This window comes from Molossus molossus, unplaced genomic scaffold, assembly GCF_014108415.1.
Source record: "Molossus molossus isolate mMolMol1 unplaced genomic scaffold, mMolMol1.p scaffold_m16_p_2, whole genome shotgun sequence".
NCBI lineage: Eukaryota > Metazoa > Chordata > Mammalia > Chiroptera > Molossidae > Molossus > Molossus molossus.
Window position 1 is genome coordinate 113,516,058 of NW_023425355.1, and position 26,291 is coordinate 113,542,348.

General features: G+C 37.0%; 1 protein-coding gene across 7 annotated transcripts in view; it reads left to right on the forward strand.

Annotated features, from left to right (window-relative positions):
• The window catches only part of CASK (calcium/calmodulin dependent serine protein kinase), a 440,186-nt gene that overhangs the window by 179,353 nt on the left and 234,542 nt on the right, over positions 1–26,291 (forward strand). For all 7 annotated transcript variants that reach the window (XM_036270439.1, XM_036270436.1, XM_036270433.1 and 4 more), the window contains exon 3: positions 1,631–1,736. In XM_036270439.1, the coding sequence (XP_036126332.1) occupies positions 1,631–1,736 (106 nt within the window). The remainder of the gene's footprint in view (positions 1–1,630; positions 1,737–26,291) is intronic.

Sequence of the window (26,291 nt, forward strand, 5' to 3'; positions counted from 1 at the left end):
GGCTGGCACCAGGTTTCCTGAGTGTAGATCCTGCGGGCTTTTCCTCACTGCCACTTACAAACATACTGAGTGTTCCCTGTAAAACAACAGCAAAAACAATCAATCAAACCTCCTTTGACCCTTCTATTCCTTTCCTACTGCCAGATTCTTCTCATCTGATCATGTTGAAAGCCCTCATCATGGCCTTGGAGAGGCCAGGGCTCAAAGCTACCCTTTGTCATAGCTATGTGATCTGGAACACATTTCTAAGCCCGTTTCCTCATCTGTAAAATACCTGTCTCACAGGGTTGTTAGGACATTGTATGACAATGACTATATTAAGTACTTAACCCAGTGAGAGACATGATAAACTTTAATTTATTATTACATAACTGTCTCCTGCATTCTGACCTCAAACCTGACATCTCCACAGAACTTTATCTTGCCCAGAATGCTAATGGTCTTTCTGGCTGAATCTTACAGCCTTTTCTCTGCCTTCTCCAACTACTCATGCCTTAATTCCCTCTTTTCCTTGATTTCCTTAATGTTGTGTTATTGACTCTTCCTTTTCTGGTAGCTTCTCTTGTCTAAATTACTGACTTGCTTTCTTCATCCTACCCTTATGTAAAGTCTTCTATGGTTCCCTCTGCAGCCATTGTTCTTGTTGACAAGACTAAGTTGGATTAATAAATCAGAGAGAAGATAATGTTATCTCCTTTGCTTTGGGCAATGTATCCTTACCCTTTGTTTTTTACCTATGCCCCTTCTACTTCCAAATATAAAAATGTCATATTGGATTTTATTCATCTGAACAGGTGAAACTCCAGCACTTATTAGCACAGGAAGGCTTTAATTATCTTGTTCCATGTAGACATGATAGGTGATATTTATAACCAAACTGTTTTCAGATAATGATGATGATATTTTCCAAATAGTATTGTAGAACTTACACACTGGTCTTACCTACATTATCTGAATTTGTTCTTCAGAATTACACTGTAGGTAGTGTGCTGAATTATCCAACATGTTTTGTAGATGATGTAAAAAAAATTTCTGACTTTGACTCTGCGAGTAGTGTCTTTTCTGTTTAAAGCATACTCTTTTTGCCCACTATCCCATATAACTTCTCTGATGTGTGTCTATAAATTTTAGGCTGAAGAATAAACATATTCTTATCCATTTTAAGGAAAACTAAGAAAAAGTAAAATTCAAAACAGCAAATTGAGTTCCTTATTAGCAGATTTAAAAAGAATTATATAAAAGGAGAAATATCTGTAACAAAAAATAAATTAATAAAAATTGGAGAAAAATAATATGAATAAATAAATAAGAAACCAAGTTAAAAAAAAATTATAAATTTCAAAACTTGCTTATAAGAGTTTGGGGAAAGTTTTTATTTGTGCTATTTACATTTTTTATTAACAAGGGCTGACTCTATAATGTATATAGATTTAAGGTGGCAAAAGAGAGGGAAAAAGTTAGCGTCATAGATTTTGAAGGGTAAAAAGTTAGGCTTAGCTTAAATGGGGGATTTCATCTCTTTAGTTAGAGAAGTCTTCATGTTACCATAGATCATATCCATTCACTCATTATTCACTCTGATTGTCTTTTGTTCCTACCTAACAAAGTATGTTGTGTGTTTGTTTTGCAGATCTAAAGCGGGAAGCCAGTATCTGTCATATGCTGAAACATCCACACATTGTAGAGTTATTGGAGACATATAGCTCAGATGGAATGCTTTACATGGTTTTTGAATTGTGAGTGTACATTTTATTTTCTTAAGGGTTAAAGTTTTAAGCAATGTTGGTTTTGGATAACACTAATACCTTCTTTTAAAATTTAACAATAGTTGTGAACTCATCTATTTAGAAAGACCTAAAGTAATAAGAATAAAAGGATTATCTCATCTTCAGGTTCACAGTAGCTGAGGAAGCAAAAGGTGGTCATATTTAGTTACTCTCACATTTTTAGCATTCTTTGGAGAAGAGGCTCTAAAAAGAAAGAATTCAGAGAGATAGCAGGCCCCAAAATAGAAAATTCTGATTCTTAGGAGTCTTCGTGAGGAGGAGTAGGATGGTACCAGAGGCCTCCATGTAGCAAGCCTATCTAGCAATTAAAAACAAGTAATAACACACTTAACTTCTTCTTTTGATATAATCACTATATTGGCATATAAGGGAAATTCTACATATTATAGTGTATCTTGATTTCAATAAGCCACTTGACGTATTTTCCATAGAAGTATTGTCAGTAAGATAGAGAAATGTGAGCGAAAGATAGGACAACTGGATAATTTTATAGCTGGTTGGATGATTGTGTCCAGAGACTATGTCCTTTATGGGATGCCATCCTATTGTGTTCAAATTTTAATCAGTGACTTTGATTAGGGTCTCTCACAAATTAGTAATCAAGGAGTTGGCCAGGACTATAGTCATTTTAAGGTTCCACTGGGGATAGATCTGCTTCCAAACTCACTCACATGGTTGTTGGCAGCAGACATTGGACCGAGGGCCTTAGTTCCTCATGAGTAGTTGGCCTGAGGCCACCCTAGGTTCCATGTAACTGGGTCCTTCCATGGAGCATCTCACAACATGGTAGCTGGCTTCATCAGAATGAACAAGCAAGAGGACAAGAGTACAAACAAAACTGAAGTCAGTCTTGTAACCTAATCTCAGAAATCATACACCACCAATTCTGCCATATTCTATTAGTTAGAAACAAGTCACTAGAACCAGCCCACGCACAGGGGGAGGGGATTACACAAGGGTGTGAATACCAGAAGGTGGTGATCACTGGGAACTCTGTCAAAAGCTACTCCCACAGAGGGCTAGCTAATACATTGAATATCTAGATCAAAATTTTTAAGTATGTTACAAGTTAGCAGCAAAGAAGCTAAAACCAGAAGATGACATTTAAGGCCAGTTAATATAAACTTATTCATTCAATATGGAAGTGTAAATTCACTGTGAATTTAGTTGTAACTGTTTAGGTGAAAAAGATGTAAACGTTTTAGTTGTGGCAACAGAACTTTAACATCGCTGAATGGAACCTTTGACTACATTAATTATAAGTAGATAGTATTCAGAACCAAGCTGTGTTTTCACTGTATTGTATATTGCTCATTCTCCTGGCATGTTCATAGTAAGCAGGCTACTGGCATGCTTCCCGAAGGAGATAGCCAGAGTGGGAAAGAGCCTAGAAATTCTGTCATAGAGTTGACAAAGCTACTAAAAGAATTTTGAAAACTATGTACCTCCTCACATATTTTTAAGTTGATACATAAAAACTTTTATCGTGAGGTTGTAATTTTCAGTGTTTCGTATATTATTGAAATGTCTTCATCAAAACTGTAGAGCTGCACTTTTATCTCAACTTAGATCTGCTCTGTAACCTAAATGGCAAAGCTAGTCATCGTTGTCAATCCAGTGAGCCAAATCCGACTCGCTTTCTGACAGAAAAAAATCTGACTTCATTTTTCAAATAAAATTCAAGTGTTAATAGACATCCTTGTGACAATCATGTTACTATTGATTTCTAAATCTAAAATGGATCAGGCTTTGCTATGAATATATTGTCTGGATGAAATAAGATGGCTCTCCCCTTTCTTTCCCAAGTTCTGTTTTGTTCTCAAGGTTCTCTTCTTCCCTCAGGGGATTTGCATTCCATTCCTCTGTTGTCTCTTTGAAACTAGGCAGGCTTCACAGGATACGTGAGTGGTTTGTCAGTTAAGATGGGTTCCTGTGAGTGGAGATGTAAAAGGAAAAGCAGCAAACCATAGATTTGATAGACCAAATTATGGTAAGTGAAGAGATAGAAATTGATTGCCTTAAAAATATCCTAATGCCTTGGAAAGGACTTTGGGTACTCCCAGAGGTACTCAGGTCCCAGTTTTAAGACCACTGGCATGGAAGAGCTATTGAAAAGGTTGGGAGGCTTTAGTTACCCAAGAATCTATTGGTTTTCCTTTTCCGCTGAAAGAGTCCTCAGAGCAGAAACCCATGGTAGGATACAGGGGATGTCTTCAGTTATTTAAAAGATTATCATCTGGCCCTGGCTGGTTTGGCTGAGAGGTTAGAGCATCGGCCTGTGGGCTGAAGAGTTCAATTCTCAGTCAAGGGCACGAACCTGGGTTGCAGGTTCAATCCCCTGACCCAGTCAGGGTCGTGCGGGAGGCAACCAGTAGATGTGTCTCTCTTACACTGATGTTTCTCTCTCTCTCTCTCTCTCCCTCCCTTCCACTCTATCTAAAAGTGGAAAAATATCCTTGGGTGAGGATTAAAAACAACAGAAAATTGATGGTCCTCTGTAAGAAGATTATATATTTATTCAGTGTAGGATCAGAGTTGTAACTAAAATCAACAAATGGCAGGTGGATTTCACCTCTAAGAAAAGAAAAACTGTAGTGACTAGACTAACTACATAAAGGAAATGGGCTGTCTCACAGAGTATGCGTTCTTCACTAGAAATACTTAAGCTGAAGCTGGATCCATCCAGGGGAGCTGAAGATAAGGTGTTAATTTTGGACTAGAGAGGGCCTCTAATGTCCCTTCCAATTTTAAGATATTATAATTCTTCTTTCCCCTTTTGATTTTAGAAAAAGAAACAGAAAGAGAGAGAGAGAGAGAGAGAGAAACATTGATCGGCCAGCTGCCTCCCAACTGGGGATGGAACCCACAACCTGGGTATGTGCCCTGACTGGGAATCTAACCCACCACCTTTTGGTGCTCAGGATCATGCTCCAACCAGCTGAGCCACACCAGCCAGGGTGATATTATAATTCTTTTAATCACTGTTTCTGGTTAAATTTTATTCTTTATTCAAGAAATATGTTTCTGGCCCAGTCAGTATGGCTCAATGGACTGAGAGGTCCCTGTTAGATTCCCAATCAGGGCACATGCCTGGGTTGCAGGCTTGATTCCCAGTAGGAGGCCTGCAGGAGGCAGCCAATCGATGTTTCTCTCTCACATCGATGTTTCTATCTCTCTCTCCTTCTCCCTTCCTCTAAAAAATCAATAAAAACATACGTAAAAAAATGTTTCTGTCCAAATTTTTATTCACTGAGACAACTAAAAAAATAGGTTTATCATATACCATAAAGTAGTGAGCACAGAAAGCAAAATATAAAAATTTGTTTAAATTTCATCCTGTCTGCTATTTGTTTCAAAAAGTTCTAACTGCAGTAGAGAGACAGTGGTCTTTGGTGTCATAAAACTTGTTTTAGTATCCCAACTATGTTATTTTTATTAATAATGTGACTTTGGCCAAGTCTTTTAGAGACTCAGGTGTCTTACTCTTAAAATCTTCTCTTCATAAGATTATAAGAACTAGATGAGAAAACTATGTGAATTTACTTTTCATAAAATGATAAAGTACTCTAAAGTTATAAGATAATGTTTTCAATAGATTGAACAGGTTAGTTTTAATTTTTCAGTGTGGAATCTGTATGAGGTTGTATATAGCTTATTTTATATGATTCATTTGAAATAATTCATCAGTGGCTATACATTGAGATGAGACCTCATTAAAATTGCATATTTACCTGTCCTAATAACACCTAATCCCAATGTTAACCCAAATCACTAGAACATAAATTTCTATTTTTTAACCTTTTTGGGGAATTTTTAAATAAAAAGATTTTTAAATAAAAAGAGAGTACTGTAATGAACCTCAGTGTACCTGTCACCCAACTTCAACCATTATTAACATTTTGCTATGCTTTTCCTACCTATCCTTTACTGTTGTCTTTTTTATCTCCTGGAGATTTTTAAAGCAGTGTCATTTCAACTATAAATTCTCCTGTTTGTATTTCTGACAGTTAAGGACTTATTTAAATAGTAATACTATTGTCATGCCTAGCAAAATCAATAATAATGTCTTGATATCATATATTCAATTGATGTTAAGTTTTCCCTGATTGAACATGAATTTTAAAGGACATTTTTCTAAATTTAGAATTGTTTTTATAACTCTAAGGATCTGGAAGTAGATTATAAATTCATAGTTAAAAGTACTTCATTGTTTTTCAAAGGGGTCAGAAACAAAATTGAAATGTAAAATTGTTTTTTGTATCATGATTTTTCATAAATTCACCCAAGTTTTTTGCATTCTGTTTGATCCTCCTGGGTTTAAAACAAATAGACAAACGAATCAAAACCATGAATTTACTACAAGATTTAAGGTCCAGTGGATCAAAGAGCAAAGTAGTAGTTTGTGTGTGCCTCCACCTACTGGCTAGGTAAGAGATTGCTTATCAAGCTGCATGTAGATGGAGTTAGTCCCGAATTTAGTTCCATATTTCTGGCAGTAGAATAGAATTACCTCCAGTACTCAGGGACTTATTGCTCAAGTTATGCATAATATGGATCCTTTCCATAGTTTTATGATATGACACCAATACAGAGTGGACAAGGAAAGGGGAAACAAATGAAATAGAGTCAGTTGACTTTGCTAATTTGTTGGCTACTTGGAAACAGCTGTGATATAGTTGGAGAAAAGGCTAAACCAAACAATATATTTGGGTTATCAGTGAGTTTCTCAATATAGCATCCATATCTGCCTTTGACACAGAGTGTCTGTAACCAGTTCTTCTTTGTTTTTCCTAAACTGAAGTCATGAAATTATGTAGCCTAATCATGTTAGAAAAATCCTTAATACAAGTTGATACCTGTTATATTGCAAATGGTTTATCAGTTTAAAGCTTACTCAAATTGTTGTAACATGTCAGCGAGATAACCAAAGATGCACAGTTAAATTGTAAAGGAGCACTTCATTACACTGGCAGGCTAGGGGGTACAGCTTCCCCAGATCCCCAGCAGCCATTCTTCTTGCTCCTCCGACTTTAAAGAGAGAAGCCCCAAAACCCCTTTTGCCCTTTCCTTCAGGAAACTTGTACAATAGTGGGTGTGACAGCGATTACAGAAGTCAAAATTAGCATTATTCACCAGGCTCACAAGTACCTGCAAATGCCTACAATTACCAGTCGGAAACAGCAAATGCCTCCCAACACGTGGAGTAGCTATAATCTTAGGCAAAATCCCTTTACTTCTAGGAGTAATCAACCTGTTATTGGAAAAATATCGAAGAAGGTCCACTGATGATAAAAATGGAATCTAGCCATGGCCAGTTTTGCTCAGCGGTTAGAGCGTCGGCCTGCGGTCCAGAGAGACCCGGGTTCGGTTCCCGCTAAGAGCACGTACCTCGGTTGCAGTTTGTCCCCGGCCTTGGTTGGTCGTGCGGGTGGCAGCCACTCGATGTGTCCCTTTCACGTCGATGTTTCTCTCTCTCTCTCTGTATCTCTCTCTCTGTCTCTCTCTCTCTCTCTCCCTCTCTCTCTTTCCCTCCCACTCTATCTGAACAAAAAAAAAAAAATGGAAAAATATCTTCCGGTGAGGATAAAAAAAAATGGATTCTAGACGCCTTAGCCTCGTGGCCCAGGTCAAAATAAACACAGAGACTCACAGAACCAGAATTTTAGGGCTAGAAAAGATTAGAGCAATAGATTTCAAAATTCAGCATTGGAAAATCCTGAGTAGAGCTTGTGAAACAAACATGTACCCAGTCCCCACCCCTAGATATTCAGTTTCAACAAATGTGGGTCCAGAAGTAGGAGATCAAGAGATGATTGACCTTTAAAATAGGGGTAATACTATTTAGAGACTATGGTGTCATTTTTCCAAACACATACAGTATTTTTTTTTTTTAATCCTCACCCGAGGACATTTTTCCATTTTTTGTACAGACAGAGTGGGAGGGAGAGAGAGAGAGGGAAACATCGACGTGAAAGGGACACATCGAGTGGCCGCCACCCGCATGACCAACCAGGGCCGGGGACAAACTGCAACCGAGGTACATGCCCTTAGCGGGAACCGAACCCGGGTCTCTCCGGACCGCAGGCCGACGCTCCAACCGCTGAGCCAAACCGGCCAGGGCCAAACACATACAGTGTTTTGTTGGAAATATACATATGTTTGCACTATGTCACATTGCTTTGGGATTACATTTAAATTTGGACTAGTCTGCAGCAATTTCCTGAAACAGATTTTAAAATGTAGGTTCAATTTTGAAGACAGGGCTGTGTTGTGTCATACTCCTCTCCCCAAATTAAATGTTTATTTCTAAGTAACACATCTGAGCTTGTCTTTAATAGTGTCTGATACTTGAGTTAAGTTGAAAATCCTAAATTGCCTGGCCAAGGAATTTTAATTGCCTTATTATAGAATGATTGCATATACCACAGGAGAGTTTTACAGTAATTAAATATGGATTTAAAACATCTGACATGAAAACAGTAGTTTGTATCTTTTAAAATAATATTAGCAGTTTGTATTTTTTAGCTCACAACCGAGATAAATAGACTGAAGCCACTTTTATTTTTTAATTTTATTTAATTTTTTTTGGTCTGGTATTTATGCTTGGAGATGCGAGTTTTTGTGGAATTCATTTATACTGGTAAAATAAAATTGATTAGTACTTTACCAGCAAACTTGCCACTTAGAGAAAAATGTGTTTGTTTTATATCGAGCAAGAAAAATCTAGACTGTAGCATTTTAATTTATATGAAGATGTGTACATATTTTTATAGCTAGTCTGATCTGTTTTTTTTGTTTTGTTTTTATGTGTAGTGATATAAATTGCTATTCATTCATTCAACACTTATTTATTGAATGCCTGCTTAACTGCAGGTAATAGGAAATGGTTGGGAAATATTGTTTTGGTCCTAGTAAACATTAGAAACTTGATACTTACGGTAATTCAATAGGATAAGATATATGATAGGACCTAGCTGAGTGCCCATGTAGGCCTTTGATAAATACTAGTGGAAAGAAAAAACTGCTGTGTCATTATAAACATTTTAAAATTAAACATTTCTCTTGACTAGCTTCATCACTATATTAAATGTTTAGTTGCATTTTAGTTTTAAGAACTATGTGTCAGGGGTCCCCAAGATCACCCCTGGCTTTGATGATTCACTAAAAGGACTCAGTATAGAGTCATATTCACAGCTATGATTTATTACAGCTAAACGCTATGAAGCAAAATCAGCAAAAGGAAAAGATACATGACTTGAAGATCAGGGGCAGCCAGGCACAAGCTCTAGCGAAGGGTCTTCTGCCAGCAACCAGTTGTGACGACACATGTGAAATGTTGCCAACCAGGGAAGCTCATTAGAGACTCAACACCCAGGGTTTTTATTGGGAACTTGTCATGTAGGCACCCTCTGCCCCCCGGTGCATACCACATTCCAGACTCCCAGTAAGAAAGCAGGTGTTCAGGGTAAGTCATATTGTTTGTACAAGATAGTTTTAGACACAATGAGCCACTCTTTTCAGTTAGGAGGGAAAGAACTCATCCAAATTCCCAGATGCCAATCAAGAGCCAACTTTGTAAGCAGGGCTTTCTTTCAAGCTTTTCAAAAGATAGTAGTTTAGCCCTGGTATGTTAACTTTTTTTCTGCACAAACTAAAATAGAGATAAATAGAAGAAGGGTTTTGAGTGGATAAACTCTTGGATCTGCAAGCAAAATATAATTACCTTAAAAAAAAAGTTGTACTCTGGCCGGTTTGGCTCAGCGGTTAGAGCATTGGTCTGTGGTCCAGAGAGACCCGGGTTCGGTTCCCTCTAAGGGCACGTACCTCAGTTACAGTTTGTCCCCAGCCCTGGTTGGGTCGTGCGGGTGGCAGCCACTCGATGTGTCCCTTTCACGTCAGTGTTTCTCGCTCTCTTCCTCTCTCTTTCCCACTCTATCTGAACAAAAAATGGAAAAATGTCCTCAGGTGAGAATTAAAAAAAAAAGGCAATAAAAAAAAATAGTTGCAAGAGGGGGTGGGAACAGAGGAGAGTGGGTCAATGAGGGAAAAAAGGAGGGATATCTGTAATACTTTCAACAATAAAGATTTTAAAAATAGTTGCAGTTTGAGGATTTTTTTTTAACTATAATTATAGTATCATTTTGACATGTATAAAAAAATTTTAGCCCTGGCCCATATGACTCAGTTGGTTGAGTGTCATCCCATGCACGAAGAGGTTGCTGGTTGATTCCCAGTCAGAGCACATGCCCAGGTTGCAGGATTCATCCCCGGTGGGAAGCGTGCAGGAAGCAGCTGATCAGTGTTGCTCTCTCACATTGATGTTTCTCTCTCTCTTTCCACTCTCTCTAAAAAATCAATAAACAATTCTTTTTTAAAAAATGTAGGTGTCCCAATTTTTGCATAAAACAAACCCTAGACTGAGATGTTACAATATATAATAGATTTTAAGCTTTGAATACTACATTTGAAAACAAACTACATTCTGATGACTGCTATCAAAAATGTATTTGAAGTAGTCACTCTGGTAATTTTTTTGTGTATGAAAGCTGATCTTCAATCAATAATGTAATCTTGAATAAATTTATGTACACATAAAATAGAAAGAAAATTCAGTTAACTTTCTGTTATTTAAAAGAAGTAGTTTGTTAATTTAAAAGTAAAAACTATAGCCCTGGCTGGTTCGGCTAAGCGGTTAGAGAATCGGCCTGTAGACCAGAGTCCCAGGTTTGATTCCAGTCAACGGCATGTACCTCAGTTGCGGTTTGGTCCCCATCATACAGGAGGCAACCAATCAGTGTTTCTCACATCCAAGTCTCTCTCTCTCTCTCTCTCTCTCTCTCTCTCTCTCTCTCTCTCCCTCTTTCTTCTCTTTCTCCCTCCCTCCCTTCCACTCTATCTGAAGATAAGTGGAAAAATATCCTCGGGTGAGGATTTGAAAAATAATTAAATTAAATTAAGACTTTAAGCAGTTTTTAATGTTGACGACTTTTACAATACACATACTTTATACAAACTTTGAAATTATGGAAAATCAGCCCTGGCCGGTTTGGCTCAGCGGTTAGAGCGTCGGCCTGCGGTCCGGAGAGACCCGGGTTCGGTTCCCGCTAAGGGCACGTACTTCGGTTGCAGTTTGTCCCCGGCCCTGGTTGGTCGTGCGGGTGGCAGCCACTCGATGTGTCCCTTGACGTCGATGTTTCTCTCTCTCTCTCCCTTCCTCTCTCTCCCTCCCACTCTATCTGTACAAAAAATGGAAAAATATCCTCGGGTGAGGATAAAAGAAATTATGGAAAATCATAATGACAAAAATAATACCATTTGTAAAAATTAATCAGTGAACATTTCAGAACATTTTCTTCTCCTTACACTCATTGTCATAGTTCCACTAAATTGAGATCATTTTATATATGCAATTTTGTTTTCTGGTTATTTTTATTTAATAATTTAAAACATTTTGCTATACCATTAAATATGTAGGTACAATATTTTTATGGCTGCATTGAGATGTCTAAACTATATGCATGTGCCATATTTAATTTAATAATTTCCCTATTGGGATATGTTACTGAATATTTCCACTGTTTTCTGTTTTTCCTCATTAGAAACAATGTGATGATTAACAATATTCTTATACATAATTACTTGTTCACACCCCTGCTTGCTTTATTTCCTCAAAATAAATTTTTAGAAGTAGAATTACTAGATAAAATATATGAATACATATAAACACCTGCCTTGCACATAGAATTAATCTTTTTATAGGCTATATTACATTTAGAAAATGCATATACAGAACTGTACAGCTTAAGGGATTATTGTAAAGTGAACGACCATGTAACTACAGTCAGATCAAGAAATTTCAAAAACTTCCAGCACCGCAACAGCCCTTGCATTTCCCTTTCTGATCACAACCCCCTACCTCTCTCAGGATTAATTTTAATCTAGACCTCACTTTCATGCTTTTATGTCTATACCACCCAAATAGTTATCCTTGAATAATATGATTCAGTGTTATCTGTGTTTTAAAATCTTATTTCAAGGGAATCATACAGTATATACTCTTTTGGTCTGTGAGATTGATCCAGGTTGTTTTGTGCTCCATTTTATCCATATATAGTATTGCAGTGAACATTCACAGTTTGTTCACTTTAATGTTAATAGGTATTTGGGTTGTTTCTACATTTGACTGTTTGGAACAATGCTGTTGTAAACAATCTTGCATGTGTATTCTGCTACACCTAAGTACACATTCATGTAGGATATAGGCCTAGAGGTGGAATTGATAGGTTTTAGAATATGTACAGTTTTCCTAGATAATACCAAGGTATTTTCTAAAGTAAATGTATAAACTGACCCTTTACCTATAGTATATGCCTCTCTAAGGTGATCCCAGTCCTGGTTTTTCTGGTACTGCCCGTACTTAAAAAGCCTGTTGTTAGTTCGTATTAATAGCATCTTCCTTTTATTCTCATGGTTGCTTATTACCTCTGCTACACACCCTTGCTAATATTTGGCATTGTCAGAATTTTTAATTTTTGCCAGTTGGTGCGTAGTGGCGTCTCACAGTGACTGTCCTGATTACTCTTCCCCAGTTGCCACTTAGTGACCTAGCTCTTCATTCTTGTAGTGGAATCTTTTGATTAACAGAAGTTGTAATTTCAATATAATCTAATCTATCAGTCTTTTCTTTTAAGGTTAGTGTTTTTGTGTCTTACTTAAGAAACATTTACTACTCTGAAATTATAAAGATTAGCCTCCTATGTTTTCTCATCCTGCTGGAATTGATTTGGGGTACACTATGAGGAAGCAGTCCGATTTCATCTCTTTCCATGTGGATATTCAATAGTCTCAACAAAATGACTGAAAAGACTGCTCTGCCATACCACTTTTGCTATAAATCAGGCATCCATATATGTGTGATTGTTTCCAGGCTCTATCCTGGTCCGTTGGCCTATTTGCCTAGCATTGTGCCAAGAGCACATTATCTTATTTACTATTGCTTTATAATATGTCCTGGGAAGTGGCAAAGCAGGGCCTTCCACCTTTTCCCTCTGCAGACATATCTTTGAGGGGTGTACTTATCTCTGCATTTTCTATATACATTTTAGAACCAGGTTGTCAACTTCCATGCACACACACACACACACACACACACACACACACACCTGTTGATATTTTACCTTAAATGTTATATCAAATCTTAGCAGCTTGAGAATAATTGACATATTTACAATATTGAGTCTTCCAATTCTTTGAACATGGTGTCTATGTTCCCATTTCTTTAGGTCTTTGATTTCTTAAAATAACATTTTATGCTTTTCTCCACAGAGGGTATATACATCCTTTTAGGTATTTGTTTTTAAATGTAGACCCTTCTTTTCTCTTTCTCTCTCTTTTCCTCCTTTCTTGTATTGACTTTGTATTCCTTTTTATCCATCAAGTTTCAGCAATCCCATTGATTTATCTGTAGGATTGTTTGGGTTTTCTGCATACCTAATCATATTATCTGTGTGTGAGGAAGATTTTATTTACTCCTTTCAAGTCTTTTTACATTTTCTTTTTCTAGTCTTTACTGCAATGGATTAACATCCAGAATAATGGTGAGAGTGGGGTTGGGTTTTTTGTTTGTTTTTTGCTTATTTCTGATCTTAGAGTTTGCTAAGCATGAATGGATGGTAAATTGGTATCAAATATTTTTTTCTGTGTATGTTAAAATGATCTTATGATATTCTTCTTTAATTGTTAATGCAATCAATTTTATTGATTCTTTGGTCAACCAAACTTAGTTATGTTATATAATCCTTATAATCCTTTCTATATATTGCTGTATTTTGTTTGTTTATATTTTGTTTACACTGTTTATGTCTATATTTGTGAGAAGGTTGTATTATAATTTTCATATATACTATCCATATAAGGTTTTCATAGCTAGATTATGCTAGCTTATAAAGTGAATTGGGGAATGTTCTCTGTTGGGTTTGTTTTTGTTGTTGTTTTGGTTTGTTTTTGCTCTCTTTATATGATTGGTAGAACTCACCTATAAACCCATCCATGCCAGACTTTGTTGTAAGAAAGGTTATCATTTCTGACACAATTCCTTAAATATTTATAGTAATATTCAAATTTTCCACTTACTACTGCGTCATTCTGGTGAATTATATTTTGCTAGGAATGAGTGCATTTTATCTAAACTTTAAACAGTTTTGACATAAAGTGGTTCATAATGTCTCTGCAGGATCTTTTTCATTCTGGATACTGATAATTTGTACCTTTTCTTTTTCTTTCTCAGCTTTCCCCAACATTTACCAATTTTATTAGTCTTTTAAACAATGACTTTTAGCTTCATAAATTCATTTTATTGTGTGTTTACTTTCTATTTCAGTAACTTCTGCTTGTTATTTCCATTCTATTTAGGATTTAATTTTCTGGGGTTTATTTTTTTCCTTCTTCCTTTTAATTTTAACGTTTTTGTATCCTTGAGTTTTAGATGTGTCTCTTGTTAAAGACATACAGTTAAGTTGTTTTTAATTCTACACTGTCAATCTTTGCCTTTTAATTGGAGCATTTAGTTTATTTACATTTAGTTATATTTTGGGATAGTTTGATTTACATCTGTGGTCTTCTTATGTGCTTTTTATTTGTACCACTTACTGCATTTTTTTTTCTTGCCTTTCAATTTATCTAGATCAATTGAATATTTTTTATCATTTCATTTTCCTCTATTAATTTAGAGGTTTAAGCACTCTTTTCTATTATCTTAATAGGTACCCCAGAAATATCATTATGACTTCCTAATTCATCATATTTTAATATTGATACCATTATTGTCTTCCTGAATACTACAAGCACCATAGAACACATAAATTTCATACAATGCCTCCCTTAACTTATAGGCTATAGTTTTTGTATATTTCAATTATATTTGTGTGTATAAATACATACTTTACATGTATATACATCACTCTTTTATTATTTTAATTCATTTAGATTTACCCTCACATTTGTCCACTGAGCCACACTGGCTGGGCTTATATATTTATTTTTAAAATATACAGAAGTTTAAAATCCAGTCAGAGAAATAAGTTACAAATAAACAAGCATGGAGATTAGAATGAACCCTGTGGTGCTGGGTTAGAGTTGGAGATGGCAGTGTGACCTCATATTTAGTTTAATATATGTACATACATGTGTGGTGTGCATATATATTTGAATGCATATATGCATGTGTGCACACAGATACAGAAAAAATATATTACATGTGTGTGGGTTAGTACATACATATATTTCCTAGCTCTGTCTACTGAGATGGCCTAGAGTCAGTGACACTGCAGTAGTAATGAGCATGCCTACACCCAGATCTTTATTTCTAAATGTTATTCTCTGATAGAAGGAGCTAGGGTTCCTTGGAGAAATGATTAATTCCAGGACTGGGACAGAGAAAATACAAGATGAGCCTGGAACATTTTATAGCGCCGTAAAGTAAGGAAGTACTCAAAAAATAAAAAGATGGGGTACATCAAAGTGTCACAGGAACCAACCTGAAAGAGCTCCCAATGGCCAAACTTGGAACAATTTGGGCAACAAAATAAATAACATAGTATTGGATTATAACCCAAAGTATAAAATAAATATATATGAGTCCATACTGATAAAATAAATTATTGAATAAGTTTTTAAATGGGAGAAAAGAAATAAACCTTCCTTACAGCATTCCCCCTCGAGAAGATGGAAATAATCCCCCTCCTGTCTTTAGTGTGGGCTGGACTTGGTGACTTGCTTTCAAAGAACAGGGCACGGAAAGGGGAACATAGTACCTTTACAGTGAAGAAAACCAGCTGATGCTCCCTTAACCAAGGTATCAAGTTAACATCACCAGTGATAAGTCATGTGGATATCATGTGCTCTCTGGGGTGATGTGGTGAGAAAGCACTCCACTTCTATGATATCCTTCCCCCAACGCCCACAACCCTCAACTAAAACTGAAAAAAACTTCAAACAGATCTAAATTGAAGGATGGTCTACAAAATACTCTGTCAAGATGGAAAAAAAAAAAAAGACAGACTGAAAAATTGTCACAGATTAGAGAAGTTTAAGGAGACTTGACAAAATGCAATGTGACATCCTGCATGGGATCCAGGGACAAAGAAAGTACATAGTCAGCAAACTAGTGAAGTTCAAATACAGTCTAGAGTTTAACTAATAGTAACATACCAGTGTTACTCTCCTAATTTTGACAAATATGCTATTGTTACCTAAGATGTTAACATTAGGGGAAGATGGGTAAGGGGGATACAGGACTCTCTGTATACTGTCATTGTAATTTTTATGTAAGTCTACAATTATTCTGATATAAAAATGAAACCATGAGCTTACATTTCCAGTTAAGTAACAATTGCAGATATTTGTGAGACATTTATGAGCTAATAAGGAATTGTTGTTAGTGTGTAATTTTATTGCAGTTATTGTACAAAAAGAATCCTTACCTTCTGGAGATAATTACTGAAATATTTAAGCATTAAGTGATATTGACGTTTGGGATTTGCCTCAAAATCAGGTGAGGAATGAGCTTGTGGGTACTTCGTTGATGTATAGGTAAAATAAGATTAGCCAGTGAGTTATATTAATAGTTGTTAATTGTTGGAGGAGGATAATGGATATATGAAACTTCATTACTATAACTCTTTAAATTTTATATTTGTACATCTTTTCTCTGAAAACCAGGGTTCCTTGCCACATTAACATACTTCCTCACTTCATTCTACTAGTTTGAATGCATAATAAAAGTAAGACTACTGAATGCAGATTAGAATTTCTTATCATCCTTAGAGTATATCCCACTAGGGATGCACAGTGAAAACACTGAGTGGTTTTCCTGTCACTTAAATAATAATTCTCCTTGGATTATGCCACAAGTTTGATATAGAATTAGGTTTGTTTATTACAGTTTGTTTATTTCCAATTAAAATTTTTATTGAGATAATTGTAGATTCACATGCAGCTTTAAGAAGTAATATACAGAGATCCTTGTAGATGTTGCCTAGTTTCTCCCACCATTAACATTTTTCAAAGCTAGTACTTTTCTTATTCATATATCTGTGGCATTTGTTTTTTTAATGCAAAACTATTTATTCATAAATATTTTCCAAAATGAAAACAGGTTTACCAAAAAATGTCCCTCACCAGGGAAGGTGCATCAATCATTTTAATTATAAGGATTGCCTCTTTTTTTCCTATTGATTTAATTTTGGTTTTAGATTATGAATAGGGTTTATTCAGAAAGTTCTAGCTTGTATCCCTGCCCCTACTCACTTCCTACCTTAAGGGAGATTATTTTTAATTAGTTTTAATTTTATTTTCCATTATTTCTGTTTGAAATTATATATTTATGTTATTTTACCACCCTTATTCTTACACTCTTTTATGTACTCTTTTCTCAGCCTTGATTATTTTTCATTTAACAGTATGAAAACAACAGGGATATCTGCAGGACATAGTACTGCCATAGGGTTGGATTTGGATTTGGGGAAATTAGGAGGCCATTACAGTGATTTAGTATGAACATGGATGGCTAGGATAGTTCGGCATCAGTAGAGATGAAAGGAAGTGACCAGAACCTGATGATATTTAGGTGTTAGAATGAACAGGATTTTATAATAGGAAAAAAGAAGTAAGGAAGCAGGAGTGAAAGTCTCTGGTCACTAGCTTGAGCACCTAATATATGATGGTGCCTAGAAATAGATGGTGAGATACATTTTGGACATGTTGAGTTTGAAGTTTCTGTGAGACATCTAAGTGAAGTTACTAAAGATGAAGTTGAATATGTGGACTAGGAGAACAGAGAGAGGGAGTTTGGGTAGATACGGAGATTGGAGGTGGTTGCTATTTAGATGGTTTAGAAGAATATATATAGAAGAAGAAAAGAAGACTTGAGTACTCAGGGTTTCTCTAATCTAAAGGGTTGTAGAACAGGACGAATATCCAGCAAATGGCATAGAGATGGAACAGCTGAAGAGATGGAAGGGAAATAACAATAACAAGGTGTCACAGAAGCCAGATAAAGAGAGTATATCAAGAACAATATTGTGGGGAAATGAAGAATTTTTAGCACTTTTTAGTTCCCTCCTTTACTGAACTCCCTTATTCATCAACCAATGTCTAGTGCCCAAGCTATGCAGAGCTCCCATTGTGGCTCAGTTCTGAGACGTGCTCCCTATTTGCTATCTCTTGGAATCTCTTTGCTCCCATTTGGTATCCCCAGCTGGTAGCTCATTTCCTTAGTGAGAAAGATAGTAAGTGAAATAGTAGAGGGCAAATGGATTGGCCCACAGTATTGTCCTAGCTCTGTCACCAACTTTATCCATTCAGTAATTTTGTTTTTTAATGCCTGTTATCTGTGAGATATAGCTAGAAAGTCAGGACAGAGATGGATAGAAGTGGAAACAATTACAATGAGAGGGAATGAGAGAGGAAGGAAGATAAAAAACCTTCATAGAGGAGGTGATACTAAGACTTGAAGGATGACCAAGAGTTTGCCAAGTGGTGATGGCAAGGATGAAATCAGACAAAAGTAGTACAGATGTAAAGATATACAAATCTCATGAAATTTAAAAAAAGAAAAAAAATAATAGTCAGACCTCGTAAGAACTAGAAAGACCTCAAAAACTAAAGTCACTACTTCTTTTCTCCCCCAGGGTTTTGCATCTACTTTGCTCTGGAAAGATCAACTTTTCCTGTTTACTCAAGGGCTTGCACATAACCCCAAAACATGCTCCCCAGTTCAAGGCCATTATTTCTTTCTGCTTCTCTTACTACACATTCCAGACAGATGGACAGAATACAAATGAATGAGTAAAAGAATTTATCTGATTGTCTCAGTTTCCCCCTCTTTTTCTAGAACCCTGCGTATCCAAGTTGTTGACCTGATCCCCTTTTAAATCGTGGGTCCGTACCATGTCCAAACAGGAGCAAATAAAAGTCCACTGCTGTTTTTATGCTTGGGCTGGGGTTCTAGGTGGGAGAGTTTAATAGTGTATGGAAGGTGCCCTGGCCAGTTTTGCTCAGTGGTTAGAGCATCAGCCCAGGGACCAGAGAGGCCCGGATTTGGTTCCCGCTAAGGGCACATACCTCAGGTGTAGTTTGTCCCCGGCCCTGGTTGGGGTCGTGTGGGTGGCAACCACTCGATGTGTCTCTTTCACATCAATGTTTCTCTCTCTCTTCCTCCCTCTCTCCCTCCCACTCGATCTATAGATAAATGCAAAAATGTCCTCAGGTGAAGATAGATTCAAAAAAAATTTAATTTAATTAAAAAATAGTATATGGAAGGCAAATTGACTATATGAGTAGTGGGAAAGGAGGTAAGCATTACAAGCAGAGCAAAGAGCATGTAGAATGGCCAGAAATGTGACTCAGCTTATATAGTTGGAGCACTAGTAATATAATTATGGGCTATTACTTTAAAACAAGGTACAAGATCAGAGAATGACTGGAAATGAGTTTGGACTTGTAATAATAAAAACCACTGGTGATGTGTGTAACTGCATGCTATGCCTTACACTTTTTTATTGCCTCTTAATTTCTCTCAATTACCCACCTTGGTTAATTATTATGCACAGTTTATAGATGAGAAAAATGCATCTTAGAAGGCTGTGACTTGCTCAAGGTCACAAAGCTGATATGCCACAACCAGGATTCCAACCTAGGCAGTGTAACTCTACTGCCCTCATTCTTAATTGCTCTGATGTCTGATGTCTAGGGCTTTTGATGCCATGTTAATGATTTTAAGTCACCCATTTACAAATGTTTATTGAATGTCTACGATATGCCAGGCACTGTTCTATGTGCTGAGGATTTAACAGTGAGGAATTCAAAATCCATGCCTACATGAAACTTATATTCTAGTGGAAGAGACAACTAACTAATAAATATGTAGTAATAATAGCAAGTAGCAATAAGTGCTATGGTAAACAAGGGCCAGGTAAGGGATAGAGAATGATGAGGAGGCTACTTCAGAGAGGGTGTTTACAGAATTACTAAGGAGGTGACATTTGATCAGACTTAAATTTTAGTCTATAGATGGCAGAACACATTGAAATATTTTACAAAGGCAATAGTATAATCAGATTTGTGCATTAGAGACCCCTACCTAGACTCAATGTGAAGAATGCAGTAGAGGACTGAAACTAAAGTCAGTAAATAATTTCAGACAACAATTTTTTTATTGTAAAAGGAACTGAGAACCCCTATAGGGAAGGGAACTAAACAGGAGTCCAGCTCACCACATGAAATCCAGGATGGGACAGAGACCTTCAGCCTCAAACAGTTGCTGAGAAAATCTCTAGCCATCATATATAAAGGGATGGCTCAGGGAGTCAGAAGGAGGAAAACAAAAACAAGAAATCCCCACTTAGGATTAGTGTTCAAATGAACATTTCAAGGTACACAGGAAAAGCTATCAACTTGAAACGAAGTCAGCAGATAGGAAATTTGGTCTAAAGGAAGTGGAAATAACAGAAAAATCTGAAAGGGGCTTCAAAGTCCTCACAAAGATAAAGGGAGGGGATAATATACATAGAACAAGAGGCTGCTTGTTCCATTGGTAAATGTTGAATAATTCTTTTATTTAATTAATTAATTTATTTTGTATTTATTAATTTGGTTTTGTTACAGATGTTTCTCATTCTTCCCTTATTGACATCCTCCTCCCCTTCCCCCCAACTCCATCCCCAGCTTTGTTGTCTATGTTCATTGATCATGCATACATGCATGTAAGTTCTGTGGTTTATCTCTTCTTCCCCAGCCCCCCCTCCTCTGAGACCTTTCAGTCTGTACCCCACCTATATGTCTCTGGGTTAATTTTGTTCAGCAGTTTGTTTAATTCATTATATTCCACAAATACGTGAGATCATGTGATATTTGTCTTTCTCTGATTGGCTTGTTTCGCTTAGCATAATACTCTCCAGGTCCTTCCATGCCATCTCAAAGGACAAAAGATCTTTCTTTCTTACAGTTGCATAGTATTCCATTGTGTACATGTACCATAGTTTTTTAATCCATTCATCTACTAATGGACACTTGGGTTGTTTCCAGATCTTAGCTAATGTAAATAGTGCTGCTATGAACATAGGGGGTACATATATTTTTTTCTGATTGGTGTTTCAGGTTTCTTAGGGTATATTCCTAGAAGTGGGATCACTGGGTCAAATGGAAGTTCAATTTTTACTTTTTTGAGGTAACACCATAGTGTTTTCCACAGTGATTGCACCAGTCTGCATTCCTACCAGCAGTGTACTAGAGTCCCCTTTTCTCCACACCCTCGCCACCACTTGTTTGATGATTTGTTGATGGCGGCCATTCTGACAGGTGTGAGGAGATACCTCATAGTTGTTTTAATTTGCATCTCTCTGATGATTAGTGATGTTGAACATTTCTTCATATGTCTCTTAGCCATTTGTATGTCCTGTTTGGAGAGGTGTCTATTTAGGTCTTCTGCCCATTTTTTAACTGGGTTCTTTATCTTCCTTTTGTTGAGTTGTATGAGCACTCTATGTATATTGGAAATGAACCCCTTATCTGATGCATCATTGGCGATTATGGTCTCCCATATAGTGGGATCCCTTTCCATTTTGATGGTTGGTTGTTTTGCTGTGCAGAAGCTTTTTAGTTTTATGTAGTCCCATGTGTTCCTTTTTTCCTTTGTTTCTGTTGCCTTAGGTGATGTATCAGTGAAAATTCTGCTGTGTATGATGTCTGAGATTTTGTTGCCTACATTTTATTCTAGAATTTTTATGGATTCACAAGTTACATTTAAGTCTTTTATCCATTTTGAGTTTATTTTCATGTATGGTATATGTTGGTGTTCTAGCTTCATTTTTTTGCAAGTAGTTTGTCCAATTTTCCCAACACCATTTATTGAAGAGACTCTCTTGACTCCCCTGTATGCTCTTGCCACCTTCGTCAACTATTAATTGAGTATATTGGCTTGGGTGGTAAATGTTGAATAATTCTTAAGAGAGCATGTGCATGTGTGTGCACACTGTGTTTCTCTCTTTGGAATCAATATGGCCATGTTGAAAGACAGTATGAAATAACCAAAATAAAACTAAGCACAGTTATAGAGAGATGGTAAGTATGAAAAAGAAACTAAGAGTTATGGAGACCAGACTGAAAATATCCAATATACATGAATAGGAATTGTAGAAGTAGCGCACCAAGGAAATGATGAAGAGGAGAGGCCTTACTCAAAGAGATAATAGCCTAAAACTTTCCCAAATTGAAGAAAGACTATTTCCTCGAGACAGAAATAAGGTTTGGGGAAGAAAATTACTAATTAACTTTTGAATCATCTGAGTTTGTAGTGATTGTAGGACACCCACCAGTAGATGTCTGGTACACAGCTGCCAATATGAGTCTGGCCCCCAGGAAAAGAATCTGGGCTACAGATGGAGCTTAGGAGTCATTACCATTAAGACAGGGCCCATATCACCTTTTGGCACCTCGGTTTTCCCTACCAATTTGTGAGAATGGAATGAAATCTGAAAATATATACTCTGATATTAAAACACTAGCCTTACCATCGCCTTCATTGTCATTGTCATAAATTCTATTTATTGAAGAGCCTCAGGATTAGAGGTTAAGAGTTTAGGATTCTGGAGCCAGATTGCTTCGGTTCAAATCCCAGCTCTGCTACTTTCTAACCACGCAACCTTGGACAAGTTATATAACATTTGTCTTAAGCCTCAATTTCCTCATCTGCAAAATAGTTCCTGTCTCCTTGTGTTGTTATGATGATTAAATAAGTTATTGCATGCAAAATACTTAAAATGGCACTTGGTATATAGTTAAATGCTCAGCAAGTCTTTGCTGTTAGCTATCAACTTATCTGCATTTAGCAGGAACCTTCAGTATCTTATCCCAGAAGAGGGACTAATGTGAAAATCATAGTCTGTGAGGGCTGTGTGTCTTCCTGTAATACTCAAAGGATCTGTCTAGTTAACTGCTGACTTTTATTTGTCTACATACAGAGTTTTGTTGCTGTTTGCACATTGGCAGTAATGTTATTTGAACATTCAAGAACTCTTATATTTTTCTTTGTCATGTTTAAAACTTGGAAATAATGTATAGGCATATGGAATCTTCTCATGAGGGCAGAATAATCGTTCCGTTTTTCTTGCTAAGTTGCAACAGTTCAATCTTAGGCAGATACCTGTGTTATATGCCTCTGTTTTTGTTCATATCTATACATCTGTAGTTTTGTAAGTACCAACATTAACTTTTTTATGATAGGGAGGAACTTGCCTAGAAGTAAGAATTATGCCAGCTGGTTTGATTTCAGAGTGCAAATGGCAGTAAAATGAAAACAGAAAATCAATAATTAACTGTGTGATTACTTTTTTAATCCCTGGTGTATTTGCTTATGATGAGATCATTTTCCAAATTAGCCCACCTTCCTCATCTGTAAGACCACACTGGAGTCTGGCATGCAAAGAATGACCCTGAATTCTTGAATTACACAAATGGCTAGAAGGAGCATTTGGGGATTTTCGAGTCTACATTGTGTGAAGGTGCGCTCCCTCCTGTAGGCCAGGGACTTCGCTGTTAGTGGTGGCAGGGACTGCACCGAGGAACCTGACTCCACATGAAAACAAGGCATTGAGGAGCATGAAGAAGAACTGTATTTCTAGAGAGAAGAGGCAGAAAGAAGAACTAGAGAAAATTAGGAAGAATCATAGTACTAACTTCCACCGAAGTTATAAGAACTTATGCAGGATTGAAAGGAAACTAATGCAATGAATATGATTGATTTGGTTTTGAGTAGCAGAGGTACTATGCTGACTCTCACCTGCGAAAGTAAATGGGACTAGATCAGAAGTCTGAGAAGCTTACAAATAAATAAAATGTGCTTAAACTAGCTGAACTAGTACATCCAGTCGATAAAGAATTGCATGTAAGGTATTTGCACAACCATTATTTTTTTAGAATTAATGAAGTTAAAAGATTGGGAGGATAGTATAGAAAAGAGAAAAATTCAAGGACCTGGCCTTGAGATACTTTACCCTGTGCAAACATAACTGGAGCCATTTAGTAACCAATGTCTTAGATGAACTCTGTAGACTTTGTGCTGAGAACAGAAACTTGATAGCTTGGAAGCTTGGTTCCTACCTAGCACCATGAAATTCTGTCTGTTTCCTGGTCCAATGGGAAAGAAAGCACAGGTGAGATTTCCTTCACTTGTGAACTTTTTCAGTAATTTTTTTAACATCCCCTTGAAAAAAATAGAATATCACTGTCCTCTTAACAACCCACCTAAGTCCATGTTATGGCAAGGGACTAGTGTACCCTCCTCCTTCAAAAAAGTGAACAGGAAGCATGGAGTTATATAGGGGTCTGAGACTCAAGAGGCTGAGGTTCTAGTCTCAACTGCTATTAATTAGTTACTGACCTACAGCTTGTCTTTTAATTAGACTTCCAGTTCTAAAATTCTGTAACGTGACTCATTGTGATTTCTATCTGGAGACACCTCCTCCTTGTGTTTTGTTTTGTTTTTTCTTTCAGACCTTGGAAGATTATATGTGTGTAAATGTGAACGTTGGAGGTTGGGAAGGTGGGTGTATAGCTGTAAGGATTAGTGAGAACACTGAGAGCTAATAGTTGTTGCTCCCAACTATCTTCCTTTCTTTTCTGGGAATTTCAGAAAACCATACAAAGGGACATGTTAACCTAAAAAAATCAATCTCCTAACTTAGGATCATTTGCTATCTCTTGTAACTGCAGTTTCCTCATCCACTAGGAGGCACCATTGTCAAACAACATTGATTAAGGGTCAGAGATCTTAGTCCTTTAAGCAATCAGAGGAGAGAAATGTCTGGAAAGAAGAAAAGGGTAATAAATGCAGGACCCTGGAAATAGTGACAAATCAATCTTATACACTGGCATTAGAATAATCCTGTTTCTAAAACTTGATAAACAATATCTTAGACTACATATCCATTTTAGAGGTGGCAAATTTTTTCAAGCCAGTTTTGTTTTCAAAGAATCAGAATTCTGTGGGTAGCAGGAGACCTTAGAGATTACTAAATCAAACCCCATCATTTTATTAAGGGGTCATCACCAACCCAGAAATAGTAAATGGCATGACCAAGGTCCCCTGAGCAGTTAAAGGTACACTTAAGAATAGAACCCATGTGTAGGGGACATTTCTCATTGTTTTTGGCTGTCCGACATCTGAACTTTCTTCCAGCGTTTGGAGAATCTTTCATCTTAAGAGTCTTGATGGGGGACAAAGCCCAGCTTCTACTGTAGATGATAAAAATGCCAGATATTTGCTCTTCTTGGCAGTTAGGATATGGGCATATGATCTACGATATAATAATAGCTAGTGACAAAAATAGGGACCATGTGGAACTCTCACATAGGAGGGTTTTCAACATTTGACATTAACAGGGACAGTGGTGCAAGCTGCTGCAGCTGGGACAGGGCAGCCCCAGGGGCGCCCTCATCAGATCAGTTCAGGGTTTTGTTTCTTATTACGTAGCACCAGTCTTGGTTTTATAGGCCTCCCTACTCTGTGAGCAATCCAGTGTCCTGTTAATAAACTCCTTTTCTGCCTAATCAGCCAGAATTGGTTTCTGTTTCATGTAATTAAGAACCTTAATTGACCTATCATTAAGGAATGAGAAAGAATAGAGAGGTGGCAGAAGACACTATTCTAAAAAAGAGGAGTCAGTGTCCTTGATAAGTGCTTGTAAACTCTGCAGTTGAATGGACAATTCTTGTACCTTGGGATGTCAAGCGTGGTCTAGGAAGGTTGTAAGATTAGGCATTGCCCTGGCCAGTTTGGCTCAGCGGTTAGAGCATCAGCCTGCAGACTAAAGAGTCACGAGTTCGATTCCAGTCAAAGGCACGTATCGCAGTTGCAGTTTGGTCCCTGGCCCTGGTTGGAGTCGTGCAGGAGGCAACCAATCGATGTGTCTCTCACATCAAGGTTTCTCTCTCTCTCCCTCCCTCCCACTCTATCTGAAGATAAATGGAAAAAATATCCTCGGGTGAGGATTTAAAAAAAAAAATTGGGTGTGGAGCTGAAGGTGGAGTAAAAAAATGAGAGCAAGCCAAGGGCCAGATATTCCAAGGTGCCATGTTCTGGTGAGAAATTCTGAGGAAGCCAAGAATTCTTAATGGAACCTAACCTTCCAGGTCCTGATGAATGTATATTCTTCAAAGTGGGAGCGTAGAACATAATTAGCAATTTGTAAGTTTGATATATAATTTTTAAATATTTAGACATATGGTATCGTGAGCTTCCATTGGTATACTTACGTCAGACCCTGCAAATGTTAGAGGTGGGCCTAAACTAAGGGAGACCACCTATAACATGTGAGCCAATACAACTTTGAATCTGTACCCTGCTGGTGCTAGGAAACATTGTGAGGTAGATTAATTCCTTTGATGTGCTCTGCCTCCTTCTCAACGACCTTTTCCTTCCTCTGGTGCGCTGTCTCCTTGTGTCTACTC